General features: G+C 38.1%; 2 protein-coding genes and 1 long non-coding RNA gene across 3 annotated transcripts in view; 2 read left to right on the forward strand and 1 right to left on the reverse strand.

Moving 5' to 3' along the window:
* The window catches only part of LOC127881996 (protein dispatched homolog 3-like), a 52,218-nt gene extending 33,271 nt beyond the window's left edge, over positions 1-18,947 (forward strand). Inside the window, exons 13-18 of the mRNA XM_052430330.1 lie at positions 3,339-3,492; positions 6,965-7,140; positions 8,301-8,441; positions 10,203-10,335; positions 11,191-11,351; positions 17,955-18,947. Coding sequence (XP_052286290.1) covers positions 3,339-3,492; positions 6,965-7,140; positions 8,301-8,441; positions 10,203-10,335; positions 11,191-11,351; positions 17,955-18,320 — 1,131 coding nt within the window. The 3' untranslated portion in view covers positions 18,321-18,947. The remainder of the gene's footprint in view (positions 1-3,338; positions 3,493-6,964; positions 7,141-8,300; positions 8,442-10,202; positions 10,336-11,190; positions 11,352-17,954) is intronic.
* LOC127881997 (polyamine-transporting ATPase 13A3-like) overlaps positions 1-19,650 on the reverse strand; it is a 563,467-nt gene that overhangs the window by 323,217 nt on the left and 220,600 nt on the right. The window lies entirely within an intron of this gene.
* The window catches only part of LOC127882023 (uncharacterized), a 51,652-nt gene that overhangs the window by 28,596 nt on the left and 3,406 nt on the right, over positions 1-19,650 (forward strand). The gene's annotated exons all lie outside the window — the stretch shown is intronic.

Here is a 19,650-nt window from a genome sequence, read left to right on the forward strand (position 1 = left end):
ACAGGGTAGCTCTTGACCAGCCTGTGCATTGACCCAATTTGATAAGGAGCTACTCTATCCTCTATCAAGTCATGCAAGTGTTCACAGTGTCAAGTAGACAGGGTAGCTCCTGGCCAGCCTGAGCATTCACCCAATTTGATAAGGAGCTACTCTGTCCTCTATCAAGTCATGCAAGTTTTCACGGTGGCTAGCCTGTGCATTGACCCAATTTGATAAGGAGCTACTCTATCCTCTATCAAGTCATGCAAGTGTTCACAGTGTCATATGCAGACAGGGTAGCTCCTGGCCAGCCTGTGCATTCACCCAATTTGATAAGGAGCTACTCTGTCCTATCAAGTCATGCAAGTGTTCACAGTGTCATTAGCAGACAGGGTAGCTCCTGGCCAGCCTGTGCATTCACCCAATTTGATAAGAAGCTACTCTATCCTCTATCAAGTCATGCAAGTGTTCACAGTGTCATTAGCAGACAGGGTAGCTCCTGGCCAGCCTGTGCATTGACCTAATGTGATAAGTAGCTACTCTGTCCTCTATCAACTCATGCAAGGGTTCACAGTGTCATATACAGACAGGGTAGCTCCTGGCCAGCTTGTGCATTCACCCAATTTGATAAGGAGCTACTCTGTCCTCTATCAAGTCATGCAAGTGTTCACAGTGTCATATGCAGACGGGGTAGCCCCTGGCCAGCCTGTGCATTCACCCAATTTGATAAGGAGCTACTCTGTCATCTATCAAGTCATGCAAGTGTTCACAGTGGCCAGCCTGTGCATTCACCCAATTTGATAAGGAGCTACTCTGTCCTCTATCAAGTCATGCAAGTGTTCACAGTGTCATATGCAGACCGGGTAGCCCCTGGCCATCCTGTGCATTTACCCAATTTGATAGGGAGCTACTCTGTCATCTATCAAGTCATGCAAGTGTTCACGGTGGCCAGCCTGTGCATTCACCCAATTTGATAAGGAGCTACTCTGTCCTCTATCAAGTCATGCAAGTGTTCACAGTGTCATATGCAGACCGGGTAGCCCCTGGCCAGCCTGTGCATTCACCCAATTTGATAAGGAGCTACTCTGTCATCTATCAAGTCATGCAAGTGTTCATGGTGGCCAGCCTGTGCATTCACCCAGTTTGATAAGGAGCTACTCTATCTTCTATCAAGTCATGCAATGGTTCAATGTGTCATTAGCAGACCGGGTAACTCCTGGCCAGCCTGTGCATTCACCCAATTTGATAAGAGCTACTCTGTCCTCTATCAAGTCATGCAAGTGATCACGGTGGCTAGCCTGTGCATTGACCCAATTTGATAAGGAGCTACTCTATCCTCTATCAAGTCATGCAAGTGTACACAGTGTCATATGCAGACAGGGTAGCTCCTGGCCAGCCTGTGCATTCACCCAATTTGATAAGGAGCTACTCTGTCCTCTATCAAGTCATGCAAGTGTTCACAGTGTCATTAGCAGACAGGGTAGCTCCTGGCCAGCCTGTGCATTCACCCAATTTGATAAGAAGCTACTCTATTCTCTATCAAGTCATGCAAGTGTTCACAGTGTCATTAGCAGACAGGGTAGCTCCTGGCCAGCCTGTGCATTGACCTAATGTGATAAGTAGCTACTCTGTCCTCTATCAACTCATGCAAGGGTTCACAGTGTCATATACAGACAGGGTAGCTCCTGGCCAGCTTGTGCATTCACCCAATTTGATAAGGAGCTACTCTGTCCTCTATCAAGTCATGCAAGTGTTCACAGTGTCATATGCAGACAGGGTAGCTCCTGGCCAGCCTGTGCATTCACCCAATTTGATAAGGAGCTACTCTGTCCTCTATCAAGTCATGCAAGTGTTCACAGTGTCATATGCATACGTGGTAGCCCCTGGCCAGCCTGTGCATTCACCCAATTTGATAAGGAGCTACTCTGTCCTCTATCAAGTCATGCAAGTGTTCACAGTTGAATATGCAGACCGGGTAGCCCCTGGCCAGCCTGTGCATTCACCCAATTTGATAAGGAGCTACTCTGTCATCTATCAAGTCATGCAAGTGTTCACGGTGGCCAGCCTGTGCATTCACCCAATTTGATAAGGAGCTACTCTGTCTTCTATCAAGTCATGCAAGTGTTCACAGTGTCATTAGCAGACAGGGTAGCTCCTGGCCAGCCTGTGCATTCACCCAATTTAGTCTCGAGCTACTTCTGTCCTCAATCAAGTCATGCAAGGGTTCACAGTGTCATTACAGGTTTTTTTTAATCTGATTTTGGGGAAAGGGTCTGGTCTTTTTTTTAAGGGAAAAAATCACGTGAAATGCAGGATTTTGGTGAAAATAAGGAAAGTCTATCAAGTCATGCAAGTGTTCACGTTGGCCAGCCTGTGCATTCACCCAATTTGATAAGGAGCTACTCTGTCCTCTATCAAGTCATGCAAGTGTTCACAGTGTCATATGCAGACCGGGTAGCCCCTGGCCAGCCTGTGCATTCACCCAATTTGATAAGGAGCTACTCTGTCATCTATCAAGTCATGCAAGTGTTCACGGTGGCCAGCCTGTGCATTCACCCAATTTGATAAGGAGCTACTCTGTCTTCTATCAAGTCATGCAAGTGTTCACAGTGTCATTAGCAGACAGGGCAGCTCCTGGCCAGCCTGTGCATTCACCCAATTTAGTCTCGAGCTACTTCTGTCCTCAATCAAGTCATGCAAGGGTTCACAGTGTCATTACAGGTTTTTTTTAATCTGATTTTGGGGAAAGGGTCTGGTCTTTTTTTTAAGGGAAAAAATCACGTGAAATGCAGGATTTTGGTGAAAATAAGGAAAGTCTTAAATAATCAATTTAAAATATTTTACTGTTTTGAAAACAAATTCAAAGCAACAGATAATTTTATTATGCAATATGTTCTATTTTCTTCACTGGATCAGGTTAACTTGTGTATTTAAAGTTTAAAAAAAAAATCTGAGGAGAAATTTACCTGCTGAGGGGAAAAAAATCCGAAGGGAAGGGGCTGTTTGGCATGTCACATAGAAGGAAAAAAAAACTGCATAAGCAGACAGGGTAGCTCCTTGCCAGCCTGTGCATTCACCCAATTTGATAAGGAGCTACTCTATCCTCTATTAAGTCATGCAAGTGTTCAATGTGTCATTAGCAGACAGGGTAGCTCCTGGCCAGCCTGTGCATTCACCCTATTTGATAAGGAGCGACTTTATCCTCTATCAAGTCATGCAAGTGTTCACAGTGTCATTAACAGACAGGGTTGCTCCTGGCCACACTGTTGAGATGTGCTGGCTTGTATGGAGCTATGCTGACCCCAAATGGCATAAGACCCATTTTTGCATTCAGCAGCTTATAGTGCATTTCTCTGCAGGGTGAGGTTCAGTTTGATCCAGCCTTCTCAGCTGCATATGACTTCACAAATCCTGCCCTCTTGGGCCATCTAGCGGAACTCTGCACCTTGTGCTGGAAAATAGCAAACAACTCTGACCTGGTGAAGAACGGCAGTGCCCAGTGTTTGCCCACAGGTATGTTACAGTTTAAAGGGGCCTTTTCACAGATTTCGGCGTGTATTGAAGTTTGTCATGTATTGCTTTATATTGATAAATGTAAACATTGGATCTAAAAAGCTCCAGTAAAAATCAAGAATAAAATTTAAAAAAGAAAAATAGTAACCCTCAAATGGACTCACAACATTGACCCCTGGTGTAAACGTCTAATGCTTAGACCACTCAGCCATCCGTGCTCTTAAATGAGTGATGTATTTTATACTTTTAATTCCTAAAGTTTCAAAGCTATTGCCTTCATGCTTGCAACACCTACTGACTATCAAAAGGGACTGTGCAGGCAAAGTTATGTAACTCTGACTGGCATTTTGACAGAATTATGGCCCCTTTTATACTCAGAAAATTGAAAATTTGGTTAAGTTTTGTGTTTTGGTCCATTTTACTCCTAAAGTATCATAGCTATTGCTTTCAGAATTGATACTCTCGCTAACTATCATATGAGGACTGTACAGGACAAGTTGCATAATTCTGGTTGGCATTTTGATGAATTATTGCCCTTTTTTGACTTAGTAACTTAGAATATTTTGTTTAATTTTGTGTTTAGATGCACTTTACTTCTTAAGTATCAAGGCTATTGCTTTCAAACTTCAAATTTCTTTCTTACTATCATGAGGTACTGTACATGGCAAGTTGAATTGGATCTTGACGTTGAATCTCAAGGTCAAATAAATAAATTTTGCTTAAATTGCCATAACTTATTTATTTAGGATCAGATTTGATTCATACTATGACAAAACAACACTTACCTGACATACCACAATGGACTCGATCCAAACCATCCCCCACGACCCATTCCAGAATCCCCCCCCCCCCCAAAAAAAATTATTAAAAAAAAAATTGTTATCTTTTTTTTCTTATTTTTGAAATTTCATCTAATAAATGACCCCCCCCCCCCCCCACATTATTCCCCCTCTCCACACCTTACCCACCCCCACACGCGAAGAATTTTTAACATGTTAAAACAAAAAATATTTATTTTTATTATTATGATATTTTTGAAAGACCATCCCACCATAAATATTGCTTTCAAACTTGAAATAAAAACTTATTAGTTTGTTTTATGTCTTTACAAATGTTCAATAGATTGTGAAAATATACCTGAACTCAGAATCGTCTATAATGTACCACTTCTTTAAAACATAAACGATCATTATGTTTCAATTATCTTCCAGTTAGAATATGACTATATAACCTTGATCTTATTGAATATGAACAATTTCCCCATGATTGCTTACGTTGTACTGTCAAGCGCTCGAAAAGTTGAGCGCAATGTCTTCTGACAGCTCTTGTTTTTTAATTTTGTCAATTTACCTTAATGAGAAGAGGTCCCTTTAACACATATTCACTGACTTAAAAATGGTAAGTTTTCTGAAATCTAAGTAGTAAGGCTTTCCCCTTTTTGTCAACACAATATATGAGCTGTGCTCTGTAAAGAGGGGTTAAATGCATATGAGTATGGTCTCGTCCCAGATTAGCCTGTCTGCACAGGCTGTCTGCACAGGCTAATCAGGGACTACACTTTCCACTTTAACTGCATTTTTACTAAGAATCGACTTTCTATAAACGAAAAATATCATTTAAGGGGAAAGTGTTGTCCCTGATTGGCCTGTTAATTTTTGTATACATAACGTCAGAGGGATCAAAGTTTTTAACCAGGTTTTCCGAAGGAAAAAACTGGTTATTAGATTGGCGAATGCGGGCGGGCTGGCTGGCTGGCTGGCTGGCTGGCTGGCTGGCTGGCGGGCGGGCGGAACAAGCTTGTCCGGGCCATAACTATGTCGTTCATTGTCAGATTTTAAAATCATTTGGAACATTTGTTCACCATCATTGGACGGTGTGTCGCGCAAAATAATTACGTCGATATCTCCAAGGTCAAGGTCACACTTTGAGTTCAAAGGTCAAAAATGGCCATAAATTAGCTTGTCCTGGCCATAACTATGTCATTCATTGTGAGATTTTAAAATCATTTGGCACATTTGTTCACCATCATGGGACGGTGTGTCGCACGAAAGAATCACATCAATATCTCCAATGTCAAGGTCGCCACGACTAAAAATAGATTTAAAAAAAAAAAACTTACAAAGGGGGTTAATTTTTTTTGTTCATTTCAAAAGTTCAGTTTGAGTTTTCTCCCTTTATCAGATTTTTTTTTCACAATGAAAACCTGGTTTTGTGACAATTTTGTCCCTTGTCTAGTGTTAAATTGCCATATGTAGGGAATATCTTAAAAACTCATAATCTGAAACTGCAAAGCACTAGGCATTCCATGAGGTATGTAGCATCATTTAGAGGACCTCTGCAAAGAATGTTTAAAATATTCCATAATTTAAAGAACCTCTGCAAAGAATGTTCGAATTATTCCCTTGGGGTCACTGCTTACCAAGCCCCACATTTTTACTACGGAAAGATAGCAAGTTAGCTACTAACCCTTTCCCACTCAGAAGCAATGTGACAATGGCTATGTGCAAACTGCATAAAACCAGAACAGCCTGCTAGTAACTTGCAGTCTGTTAAGGTTTAAATGCTGTTTGCTGCTCATCAGTATCTTTGGGTTGGAAATGAAGCAAGGCTTATAATTAAAATGAACTTTCTTAGAAACTACAAATGTGTCAAAATACCTATCTATGTATATACATTTGTAAGTGGTATAGGGTTAAATACGTATCTAAGTGGTGAAGGTTTAAAAATGTATCTAAGTGGTAAAGGGTTTAATTCCTTTGTATGTGGTAAAGGGTTTAATACGTATCTAAATGGTAAAGGGTTAAATACGTATCTAAGTGGTAAAGGGTAGAATACATATCTATGTGGTAAAGGGTTAAATATGTATCTAAGTGCTAAAGGGTTAAATACTTATCTATGTGGTTATGGGTTAAATACGTATCTATGTGGTAAAGGGTTAAATACATATCTAAGTGGTAAAGGGTTAAATACGTATCAATGTGGTAAAGGGTTAATGTGTCCTCTGCAACAACCATGCCCAGAGCTTGGATATTTAGTATGTAACATCAGAGTGTAGAAATCTAAAACATTAGTACAAATTATGTAGCTGGTGTTGAAACAGCCACGCCCCAGGTGTTGTATTGTTAATAAATAATTAATTATGAAAATAATATTTAAAAATGTTTTCTATAAGATCAAGCTACAAGTTACTTAATATTTGGTATGTTTAAATTATGCATATTGGATAAAATTTTGACCACACCAATGATGTGGTGTGAAATATTTTATGTAGACTTGCATAGAAAAATGTGTTCAAATTATGCTCCTGTTGTCAAAAGTAGCCCCAAATCAGGGGTCGACAGTTTCTCAGGTGAGCATTCTAGGACCCCCAGGATCCTCTTTTTTTTTATTTTGAACCTTTTAACCATTTTTGACTGAAAAGTACCTTCTAATGTTTCAACTTTGATAATATTTTTAAGTTAAACTTTTTCAGATTATCTCCCAGGAATTCTGAATACAGCTTTATATAAAGCTGTAAGCCTGGTACCTGCCTGTGCAAACCTACCTAAGGCAGCACATATATATGGGAACCAGCAACCAGCTCATTCCATGGGAGGGTTGACATCATCTGGAACAGCAGCTCTGTGGATTAGTTTTGCTTTTGAATCAGTAGGTTTTACCTGTTGGATGCAATAACCCTTGTTTCATCAAAGCTCTTATTTGTTAACAAACATAGCTTTATATATAAATACAGAGGTCTATGAATGTTTTTATGTCCCCCACTATAGTAGTGGGGGACATATTGTTTTTGCCCTGTCTGTTGGTCTGTCTGTTTGCGCCAACTTTAACATTTTGCAATAACTTTTGCTATATTGAAGATAGCAACTTCATATTTGGCATGCATGTGTATCTCATGAAGCTGCACATTTTGAGTGGTGAAAGGTCAAGGTCATCCTTCAAGGTCAGAGGTCAAATATATGTGGCCAAAATCGCTCATTTTATAAATACTTTTGCAAGATTGAAGATAGCAACTTGATATTTGGCATGCATGTGCATCTCATGGAGCTGCACATTTTGAGTGGTAATTGGTCAAGGTCATCCTTCAAGGTCAGAGGTCAAATATATGTGGCCCAAATCGCTTATTTTATGAATACTTTTGCAATATTGAAGATAGCAACTTGATATTTGGCATGCATGTGTATCTCATGGAGCTGCACATTTTGAGTGGTGAAAGGTCAAGGTCATCCGTCACAAGGTCAAGGTCATCCTACAAGGTCAAACATCATATAGGGGGACATTGTGTTTCACAAACACATCTTGTTTTCTTTTTAACATCAAGTTTTGAGATCTGTTGGCAAGAGTATCTTATAAATATATAATATAGATTATGACAGTATATTTCACCTGCTGAAAGATAGCAGATATGCATTTCTTTAGAAGTCTCAAAACATCTATAATGTTGAGGTACTGGTGGATTTTTCACCTAGTTATCTGAAAGTACACGTGATTCATTAACAAACAATGGTTGTTCTGTGAAAACTAGGTTGAATGCATGTGGGTTAAGTGTTTCCTAGATTAGCCTGTGCATTTTGCACTGGCTAATCAGAGACCACACTTTCCGCTTTAATGGACTTTTTTGTTTAAAGTTGGTAAGTGTTGTCCCTTATTGGCTTTTTCAGACTGCACAGGCTTATCTGGGACAACACCTTACACACACACATGAAGTCCAGAAGCGAGGCTAAAATTGTTTAAACAGTTTTATCAACACATTGTTTCTATTATTAGACCAGATTGTTTCTATTTTTAGACCACATTGATTCTATTTGTAGACGACATCAAAGAGCCAGTCTTACTTCGAGGCCCACAAGGAGTACCTGAAATGGGAAGCATTTTTGGGTGACATCAAAAAAGGGCTGGCCCCAAATAGTCCCTTGAAATCCATGTTTCAGACTTCAGAGTTCTGGCCAGAGGTTTGTACCATTTGAGACCTCTTCTGGGGGAAACTGGTCTTTATTCATGAGTGTCTTCGCAGACTAGCTTGTGCAGTCTGCACAGGGTTATCTTGGAAGACTCTTCGCTTTTATGAAACTTTTTGTTTAAAGGACATCTCTTTTAAATGAAAATCATTGAAAGCGTAAAGTGTTGTCCCTGATTAGCCTGTGCCAACTGCATTAAGCCCAGTTTTGCCAGAGGAAGACTTTTTATTAAGAAAGCCATGTTTGATTTGGGAGACATTGGTCAACTCTCAATAGTATTTTGTGTGCCATGATCGAATCAATTTTAAAGCCCATACACTATTTTAATTATGACATATAACTGAAATAGAAATGGCCTCAATATATATTGTAATATACATTCATGTATGTATATTTATAGGAATTCTCTCATTCTTAGGTAGTGTCACTTAATGTCCTTTTGGGGGATTTTTAATACATTTCAAAAACCAGTTTACTGAGAACCCCTTACTTAAAATTTTCAGGGGCCAAATGAAATGTTCATGAGTTTGAACACTGAAGTCAAGAGTCATTTTGTTTCTGCATATTTGTTAGTTTTACTATCTGAAAATTCTGTTTTGCATTAACTTAGGCGAAATACTATGCAAACTACAGAAATTCAATGTTGTAACATATATTTACCCTTTCCCATTCAGAGGCAAAGAGAAAATATCTATGTGCAAACAGCATTAATCCATAACAGCCTGCGAGTAACTTGCTGTCTGTTCAAATTGTATGCTGTTTGCTGCTCATCAGTATCTAAGGGTTACAAATGAAGCCTTTAAAACTGGAATCTAGTAAGAAATGTCTTAAATCATTGTTTTACTTTCTAACAAACTACATACATGCACAAATATGTATCTAAGTGATAAGGGTTAATATGTATCTAAGTGGTAAAGGGTTAAATACATGTCTCATTGGTAAAGGGTGAAATATGTATCTAAGTGGTATGTATCTGAGTGGTGAAGGGTAAAATATGTATCTGAGTGGTAAAGGGTTAAAAAGGTATCTAAGTGGTAAAGGGTTAAATACATAATTAATTGGTAAAGGGTGAAATATGTATCTAAGTGGTAAACTGTTAAATATGTATCTTAGTGGTAAAGGGTTAAAAACGTATCTAAGTGGTAAAGGGTTAAATACATATCTAAGTGGTAAAGGTTTAAATACATATCTAAGTGGTAAAGGTTTAAATACATATCTAAGTGGTAAAGGGTTCATGTGTTTCTAGGTAAAATTTGCATCAACATGATGAAAAGCAGATTTTGCAGAAGTCAAAAGTGATAAGATTGCACAAAGCCTGTATCCGAAATAAGGATTCTGTTTCAAATTGAAATCTCCAATGTTTATATAAATTGAACATTATGATTATTTTTTTACCTTTCATTATATTTAATTGCCTGGATCACATTAACATGAAAACAACATCATCACTATTGATATAAACACAGGAAACAATGTCATCACCATTAATATAAACACAGGAAAACAACATCATCACTATTAATATGAACACATGAAAACAACATCACTATTAATATGAACACAGGAAAACAACATCATCACTATTAATATAAACACATGAAAACAACATCAACAGCATCATCACTATTATTAATATGAACACATGAAAACAACATCATGCCTATTAATATGAACACATGAAAACAAAATCATGCCTATTAATATGAACATATGTAAACAACATCACCATTATTAATATGAACTGTTTTATTCCAGGTGTTCATGGAGATTGTTGCTGTGGACAGCGCCATCTATGGTGTCGTGCTATCAATGGTGATATGCATGATTGCTGTGGTGATCTTCACAAGGCACATTGTCCTGCTTTTCATCATATTCATCAGCATAACAGGTAAATGGTGTGTCATTGTAGCTTGTTGGATTATGGTGTCTGCCTAGCGATCATGAGGTCCCAGTTTCGATCCACAATTAAAGAGCATTCTTGAAGTCCCCTCCAAAGACACCAAGTACTGGCTCTATCCAGGAAGTGGACTCAAGAGTCTTAGGGGTTGGGTGCAGTCAAGCTCAAAAAATATAGGCTCAATCTACAGCGTGTACTACAATTGGTTTCTTGGCTACTTTTTTCTCCGAGCATCAGTCAATGCTCGGAGGCATAAAGCATTTAGATCCTCTGTCAGTGTCTCTGTTCCTCCCACTGCATTAGATTAACCCTCAAAGAGAAATACATATATAACTTATATGATGCTTCCTACAAAGCTTTGATACTTGAATATTATTTTACTCCATAAACAAACCCACATAACCCTTTGACTTTCATTTTGACTATAAAATTGACCTACTTTTGGAATAAGACCCAAAGTGATTTGTTTTGTCAAATATTAGTAATGCTTTTCACAAAGCTTTTATACATAAATTAATGGTTTCTTTGCATACTTTTAAAGACGCTATCATCACTTGTAATATTTGTAAATATTTTATCTGCGCTCTATGAAAAAATGGTTTAATGCATGTGCGTAAATTGTCATCCCAGATTAGCCTGTGCAGTCTGCACAGGCTAATCAGAAACAACAATTTCCGCTTTATGATAAAAAAATTTAAAGATAGTCTCTTCTTAGCAAAAATCCAGTTTAATGGGAAAATGTCTTCCCTGATTAGCCTGTGTGGACTTCACGGGCTTATCTAGGACGACACTTTACGCACATGCATCAAACCCCCTTGTCACAGAGCACATCCCATTTGTTTCCAGAGATGATCTGCCTGGTGGTTGGCTTGTTCTATGTGCTAGGCTGGGAGGTGGGAGGGGTGGAGGCCATATCGCTGTCCATTCTCGTCGGCTCCTCCGTAGACTACTGCGTCCACCTTGTGGAGGGTTATATTCTGGCAGCCGAAGCATGTCCCGTCAAGGATGTACGTAGTAAAAAAAAACTGCTTTTTTTATGATGATTTAACGTTTTAATCCTGAGTAGATTTGAGCCTTGCTAAGGGCAAAAGAGTCTTCATGAATATTTAAGTGTTGATGTGGTAAAACATACTTTTTTGTAAAAAGAAATCACTTTTATAAGAAAATCCAGTGGAGGCAGAAAGTGTTTCCCTGATTTGTAAGAATTGACGTTCATGCATTGAACCCTACTTCCATAGAATTAGGCTTAAATAAATAATACAAGTGGGGTCACTCCCTTGGTAGCTGGATTGGTCTATTACTTATACAATATTGTCTAGTGAAAATACATTAATGTATGTCTGTATCTCCCCTAATTATGCTCCCCATTATATATAATCCCACATAATATACATAAAGGGAGCATATAGTCACCAGTTTCTCTTTACTTCTGTCACATTTTTGTTACAGTTTCTCATAGTTCCTTCATTATTTTACCAATCTCTTACATATTGTGCATGGAGGTACCTTGCATGGACCTCTACCTTTTGATGAGGTTTGAGGTCACTGGGGTTAAGATCAAGGTCACCGAGGCTAATAATAGATTTTTTCTGTCATACTTTTATTACAGTTTCTCATAGCACCTTTAATACTTTACCGATCTCTTACATATTTGGCATGTAGGTACCTTGCATGGACCTCTACCTTATAATGAGGTTTGAGGTCACTTGGGTCAAGGTCACTGAGGCTAATAATAGATTATTTCCGTCACACTTTCATTACAGTTTCTCATAGCACCTTCAATATTTTACCGATCTCTTAAATATTTGGCATGTAGGTACCTTGCATGGACCTCTACCTTTTGATGAGGTTTGAGGTCTCTAGGTCAAGGTCGCCGAGGCTAATAATAGATTTTTTCTGTCACACTTTTGTTACTGTTTCTCATAGCACCTTCAATATTTTACAGATCTCTAACATATTTGGCATGTAGGTTCCTTGCATGAACCTCTACCTTTTGATGAGGCTTGAGGTCACTGGGGTAAAGGTCACCAAGGCTAATAATAGATTTTTCCGTCACACTTTTATTACAGTTTCTCTTAGCGCCTTAAATATTTTACCAATCTCTTACATATTTGGCATGTAGGTACCTTGCATGGACCTCAACCTTTTGATGAGGTTAGATGTCACTGGGGTCAAGGTCACCGAGGCTAATAATAAATTTTCTCAAGGTCACATTTGTTTCCCACACAATTAACGCATATATCAACAAAGCAATACATGTATAGGGGAGCATCTATCAGTTTCACTGATATTCTTGTTTTACTGGTAGCTGAAAAATTAATTGTTGGAATAATCAATGATATGCCATAGAACAATGATGGAATGTAAACTTACATATTCAGTAATTGAATTTATAAAATTTCATATTTTTATTGAGTAATTTTTATGTATTTCATACCTGTTTTTAATGTAAATTACACCAAAATAGACATTTAAACTATTTAATTGATATTTTTCTTTTATTGATTTCAATGATTATAATATATTTTCATTAATAATTTATTCTGAGGAAAATTTGTCTGAATTATCTACTATTGCTTGAGTAATGATGTCTAAAACAGCTTATTTGATATGAAAGAAACAATTTAGTTTGCCACAGTTGTTTTTAGCTCCACTGGCCAGAGGTCAGCGGGGCTTATGTCATGGTCCTGTGTCCGTCGTGTGTGTGTGCATGCGTCAATGCGTTAATTTTTTCTTTAAACATCTTCTTCTCCTTAACTACTGGTCCAATTCTGATGAAATTTCTCAGGAATGTTCTTGGGGTGAACCTCTTCTAAATTTGTTCAAACTATGCTCCTGGGGTCAAATTTGACCCTGCCCCAGGGGGTCAAAAATTGAAAATTTGCTTATATAAGGCCTACTTTGTGAAAACTTTAAAAATCTTCTCGTCCTTAACCATTGGGCCTAGGGCTACCAAATTTGGTATGTAGTGACATCTTATAGTCCTCTACCAAGTTTCTTCAAATTATGTCACTGGGGTCAAATTTGACCCTGCCCAGGGGGGTCAAAAAATTGAAAATTTGCTTATATAAGGCCTATTTTGTGAAAACTTTATAAATCTTCTTGTCCATAACCATTGGGCCTAGGGCTACCAAATTTGGTATGTAGTGACATCTTATAGTCCTCTACTAAGTTTCTTCAAATTATGCCCCTGGGGTCAAATTTGAACCTGCCCAGGGGGGTCAAAAAATTGAAAATTTGCTTATAAAAGGCCTATTTTGTGAAAACTTTAGAAATCTTCTTGTCCATAACCATAGGGCCTAGGGCTCCCAAATTTGGTATGTAGTGACATCTTACAGTCCTCTACCAAGTTTCTTCAAATTATGCCCCTGGGGTCAAATTTAACCCTGCCCGGGGGGGGGGGTCAAAAAATTGCAAATTTGCTTATATAAGGCCTATTTTGTAAAAACTTTACAAATCTTCTCGTCCATAAACATTGGGCCTAGGGCTACCAAATTTAGTATGTAGTGACATCTTATAATCCTCGACCAAGTTTCTTCAAATTATGCCCCTGGGGTCAAATTTGACCCTGCCGCGGGGGTGGGGGGGGGGGGGGGGGTAAAAAAATTGACAATTTGCTTATATAAGGCCTGTTTTGTGAAAACTTTAGAAATCTTCTTGTCCATAACCGTATGGCATAGGGCTCCCAAATTTGGTATGTAGTGACATCTAATAGTCCTTTTCCAAGTTGGTTCAAATTAAGCTCCTGAAATCAAATTTGACTGTTCCCCAGGGGTCACAAAATTGAACATATGCTTATATTGGGCCCATTTTGTGCAAACTTTCAAAATCTTCTTGTCCATAACTATTGGGCCTATTTCTACCAAATTCGGTATGTAGTGACATCTAATAGGTCTCTACTTAGTTTGTTCAAATTATGCCCCCGGGGTCAAATTTGACCCTGCCCCAGGGGTCACAAATATGAACATATGCTTAAATAAGGCCTTTTTTGTGCAAACTTTAAAAATCTTCTTGTTCATAATTATAGAGCCTAGGGCTACTAAATTTGGTATGTAGTGATATCTTATAGTCCTCTACCAAATTTGTTTATGACTCACAGATAACCCTCTATTGATTTTCAGGTCACTAGGTCAAAGGTCAAGGTCACAGTGACCCGAAATAGTAAAATGGTTTCCTGATGATAACTCAAGAACGCTTATGCCTAGGGTCATGAAACTTCATTGGTACATTGATCATGACTCGCAGATGACCCCTATTGATTTTCAGGTCACTAGGTTAAAGGTCAAGGTCACAGTGACCCGAAATAGTAAAATGGTTTCAGGATGATAACTCAAGAACGCTTATGCCTGGGTCATGAAACTTCATAGGTACATTGATCATGACTCGCAGATGACCCTTATTGATTTTCAGGTCACTAGGTCAAAGGTCAAGGTCACGGTGACCCAAAATAGTAAAATGGTTTCAGGATGATAACTCAAGAACGCTTATGCCTAGGATCATGAAACTTCATAGGTAAATTTATCATGACTCGCAGATGACCCCTTTTGATTTTTAGGTCAAAGGTCAAGGTCACGGTGACCCGAAATAGTAAAATGGTTTCAGGATGATAACTCAAGAACGCTTATGCCTAGGATCATGAAACTTCATAGGTACATTGATCATGACTCGCAGATGACCCCTGTTGATTTTCAGGTCACTAGGTCAAAGGTCAAGGTCACGGTGACTCAACTTAGAAAAATGGTTTCCGGATGATAACTCAAGCAGGCTTACGCCTAGGATCATGAAACTTAATAGGTACATTGATCATGACTCGCAGATGACCCCTATTGACGTTCAGGTCACTAGGTCAAAGGTCAAGGTCATGGTGACTTTGCACAGTAAAATGGTTTCCCGATGATAACTCAAGAAAGCTAATACGCCTAGGATCATGAAACTTCATAGGTACATTGATCATGACTCGCAGATGACCCCTATTGATTTTTAGGTCACTAGGTCAAAGGTCAAGGTCACAGTGCCAAATAACGTATTCACACAATGGCTGCCAATACAACTGACAGCCCATATGGGGGGCATGCATGTTTTACAAACAGCCCTTGTTATATTTTGAGATGATGCTTTACAAAGAAAGATGCTACTATTGTATTTGTTATAAATGTGTGAAAGGCTCTTAAGAAGGAACCAGAGATTATTAACCCTTTGCCAAACACTAACAGGATTTTACAGGTTTGTAGCTGAAGACTTTATAAATAATTGTCATAAAAGGAGAAATTGCTCAAGATGAGCAATTTCTCCTTTTATCACAATTATTTCTACCCTACCTGATCATTTCCTTCAGATTCCATTACAATTAAATTGTCGTCTGCAACCTCTTTCCAATTGGGAAAGTCCAAAATGTGTCGTTTGGTAAAGGGTTACGGCATTTTGATTCATATGGGTCTTATGAACTGTTTCAAATCAAATGCATAGATTTGATCTTCAGCATCTAAAAATATGTGAAATAGAAAGAACGACAATATCTTTTGGAGAGATAAATGTACCTACGTTATAAGCAAAGGACCTGTGCAACAATTCCCGGGCTTTTTAGTCTGTTTAGTTAACACCGTAGTAACTTTTTCCATATATAAAAATGCTCACCCTTCCAACTTTAAGCGCCCAGTGGGACGAGGGATAGAAAGAGAAAGTCACATGCTTGAGTACATTTCAACCCATGCGCATTGCACGTTTTTTTCGCATAAAAAAACAGTGGACCAATACAGGGCCATCATTGCCCTCTTGTTAAATGAGCAGCTGGGTTAATTGGCATGCATCTGACCTAGATATTGTTTGAACAAATGAGAGTGTGCATGTGGTTTTCTGTAATTTCTGTTTTCAATTTACCAAAACATTCATGAATTGACATTTTTCTTAAACCCTTTCCCACTCAGAAGCAAAGTAAAAATGGTTTTGTGCAAACGGCACAAAACCAGAACAGCCCGTGAGTAACTTACAGTCTGTTCAGGTTTTATGCTGTTTGCTGTTCATCAGTATCTAAGGGTTGGAAATAAAGCCATTAAATCTTGAATTTAGTATAAAAAAAGGTATTAAAGATGTAACTTTTTAAGGGACTACATATGCTTCAAAATACTTATCTTAGTGGTAAAGGTTTATAATTTATGTGAAAATTTTCTCATAACAAATTATTCTCTGCTGCTTTTTAGAATGCGGCAGAGGCCCGGCGATGGCGAACAAAGGCTGCATTCAGCCATATAGGAGTGTCTGTAATCAGCTCATGGTCATGGTGACTTTGCACAGTAAAATGGTTTCCCGATGATAACTCAAGAAAGCTAATACGCCTAGGATCATGAAACTTCATAGGTACATTGATCATGACTCGCAGATGACCCCTATTGATTTTTAGGTCACTAGGTCAAAGGTCAAGGTCACAGTGCCAAATAACGTATTCACACAATGGCTGCCAATACAACTGACAGCCCATATGGGGGGCATGCATGTTTTACAAACAGCCCTTGTTATATTTTGAGATGATGCTTTACAAAGAAAGATGCTACTATTGTATTTGTTATAAATGTGTGAAAGGCTCTTAAGAAGGAACCAGAGATTATTAACCCTTTGCCAAACACTAACAGGATTTTACAGGTTTGTAGCTGAAGACTTTATAAATAATTGTCATAAAAGGAGAAATTGCTCAAGATGAGCAATTTCTCCTTTTATCACAATTATTTCTACCCTACCTGATCATTTCCTTCAGATTCCATTACAATTAAATTGTCGTCTGCAACCTCTTTCCAATTGGGAAAGTCCAAAATGTGTCGTTTGGTAAAGGGTTACGGCATTTTGATTCATATGGGTCTTATGAACTGTTTCAAATCAAATGCATAGATTTGATCTTCAGCATCTAAAAATATGTGAAATAGAAAGAACGACAATATCTTTTGGAGAGATAAATGTACCTACGTTATAAGCAAAGGACCTGTGCAACAATTCCCGGGCTTTTTAGTCTGTTTAGTTAACACCGTAGTAACTTTTTCCATATATAAAAATGCTCACCCTTCCAACTTTAAGCACCCAGTGGGACGAGGGATAGAAAGAGAAAGTCACATGCTTGAGTACATTTCAACCCATGCGCATTGCACGTTTTTTTCGCATAAAAAAACAGTGGACCAATACAGGGCCATCATTGCCCTCTTGTTAAATGAGCAGCTGGGTTAATTGGCATGCATCTGACCTAGATATTGTTTGAACAAATGAGAGTGTGCATGTGGTTTTCTGTAATTTCTGTTTTCAATTTACCAAAACATTCATGAATTGACATTTTTCTTAAACCCTTTCCCACTCAGAAGCAAAGTAAAAATGGTTTTGTGCAAATGGCACAAAACCAGAACAGCCCGTGAGTAACTTACAGTCTGTTCAGGTTTTATGCTGTTTGCTGTTCATCAGTATCTAAGGGTTGGAAATAAAGCCATTAAATCTTGAATTTAGTATAAAAAAAGGTATTAAAGATGTAACTTTTTAAGGGACTACATATGCTTCAAAATACTTATCTTAGTGGTAAAGGTTTAAAATTTATGTGAAAATTTTCTCATAACAAATTATTCTCTGCTGCTTTTTAGAATGCGGCAGAGGCCCGGCGATGGCGAACAAAGGCTGCATTCAGCCATATAGGAGTGTCTGTAATCAGCTCAGCGCTTACCACCATAATGGCTGCAGTCCCTCTTACCCAGACCACGATTCAACCATTTGCAAAATTTGGTCAAATAATCGCCATAAATACAACCGTGTGTATTATCTACTCGCTGACACTCTGTGTCGCCCTACTGAGCATGATCGCTCCAGCGTATTTCAAACCCACTTGGAGGTCACTAGTGAAATCGGTGATTGGAACAGCTGTTGCTATGGGATTTGCTGTTCTTTTGCTGTTTGTTTTAAGCCGCTTTGGTATTGATATACCCGGGCCTAACGGTGGCTCCATTTTTTAATGATTTTTGATGGATTTTTTTTATAGCTGCAGAAGTTTCTAACCACTAGAACATAATTAATATTATAAAAGACTATGGTATCAGTAGTTTTGAATCTCATGTTCAAAGTTTTATACATTTATTTACAAAAAGAATTTTGATTTCTTTAATTGCATTTTACATGTATTTACATATTTATGAAGAAAAAAATATATACTAATAATTTTTTTAAGGATTTTTTCTTTTGAAGACATCTTTAAATTATGTAAAAAAAAAAAAGACAAAAAAAACACACTTTGTCTTGAGTAGACTTCTTTGTCTTGAGGAGACTTCTTTAAAGGTTTTTTTTATTTCTACTTTTTAGCTCGACTATTATATATGAAATACATGTATATATAGTGGAGCGATCCTACTCACCCCGGCGTCGGCGTTAGCGTTTCCGTTCCCGTGTCCGTTAGCTTGCAAATGTTAAAGTTTGCGTACTACCCCAAATATTTCCTATGTCCTTTGACATATTGCTTTTATATTTTGCATACTTCTTTACCAACATGACCCCAATCTATAAACAAGAGCGGACAACTGTATCAAGCATTTTGACAGAATTATGGCCCCTTTTATACTTAGATAATTGAACATTTTGCTTAAATTGACATAACTTCTTATTTATGATCACATTTGATTCATACTTTGACAAAACAACACTTGCCTGACAAACCACAATGCACTCCACCCAAACCATCCCCCATGCCCTTCCCCAGAATCCTCCCCCCCCCCCCCCCCTAAAATCTTTTTTTCCTTAATTTTGAAAGATCATCTATTAAATGACCAGCTCTTGTTTTGTAATTTAAAGAACTTATTATTAACACTGGAGGAAGGACATTATGTAAGACAGAGTAAAAAAAGAATTATGTTACACACTCACATTGAAAGTGTTTTCTTTGTTTTCATTAACTGCTATCTTATTGTTATAGAACTTTATCATGTGATTGAAGTAATCTCCATGTTTTGTTTTGTTTCATATTTATGCCCCCCTTCGAAGAAGAGGGGGTATATTGTTTTGCTCATGTCGGTCCGTCCGTATGTATGTCCGTCCACCAGATGGTTTCCGGATGATAACTCAAGAACGCTTAGGCCTAGGATCATGAAACTTCATAGATACATTGATTATGACTCGCAGATGACCCCTATTGGTTTTCAGGTCACTAGGTCAAAGGTCAAGGTCATGGTGAACCGAAATAGTAAAATGGTTTCCGGATGATAACTCAAGAACGCTTAGGCCTAGGATCATGAAACTTCATAGGTACATTGATCATGACTCGCAGATGACCCCTTTTGATTTTCAGGTCCAAGG

This window comes from Dreissena polymorpha, chromosome 5 (genome assembly GCF_020536995.1).
Source record: "Dreissena polymorpha isolate Duluth1 chromosome 5, UMN_Dpol_1.0, whole genome shotgun sequence".
Lineage (NCBI taxonomy): Eukaryota > Metazoa > Mollusca > Bivalvia > Myida > Dreissenidae > Dreissena > Dreissena polymorpha.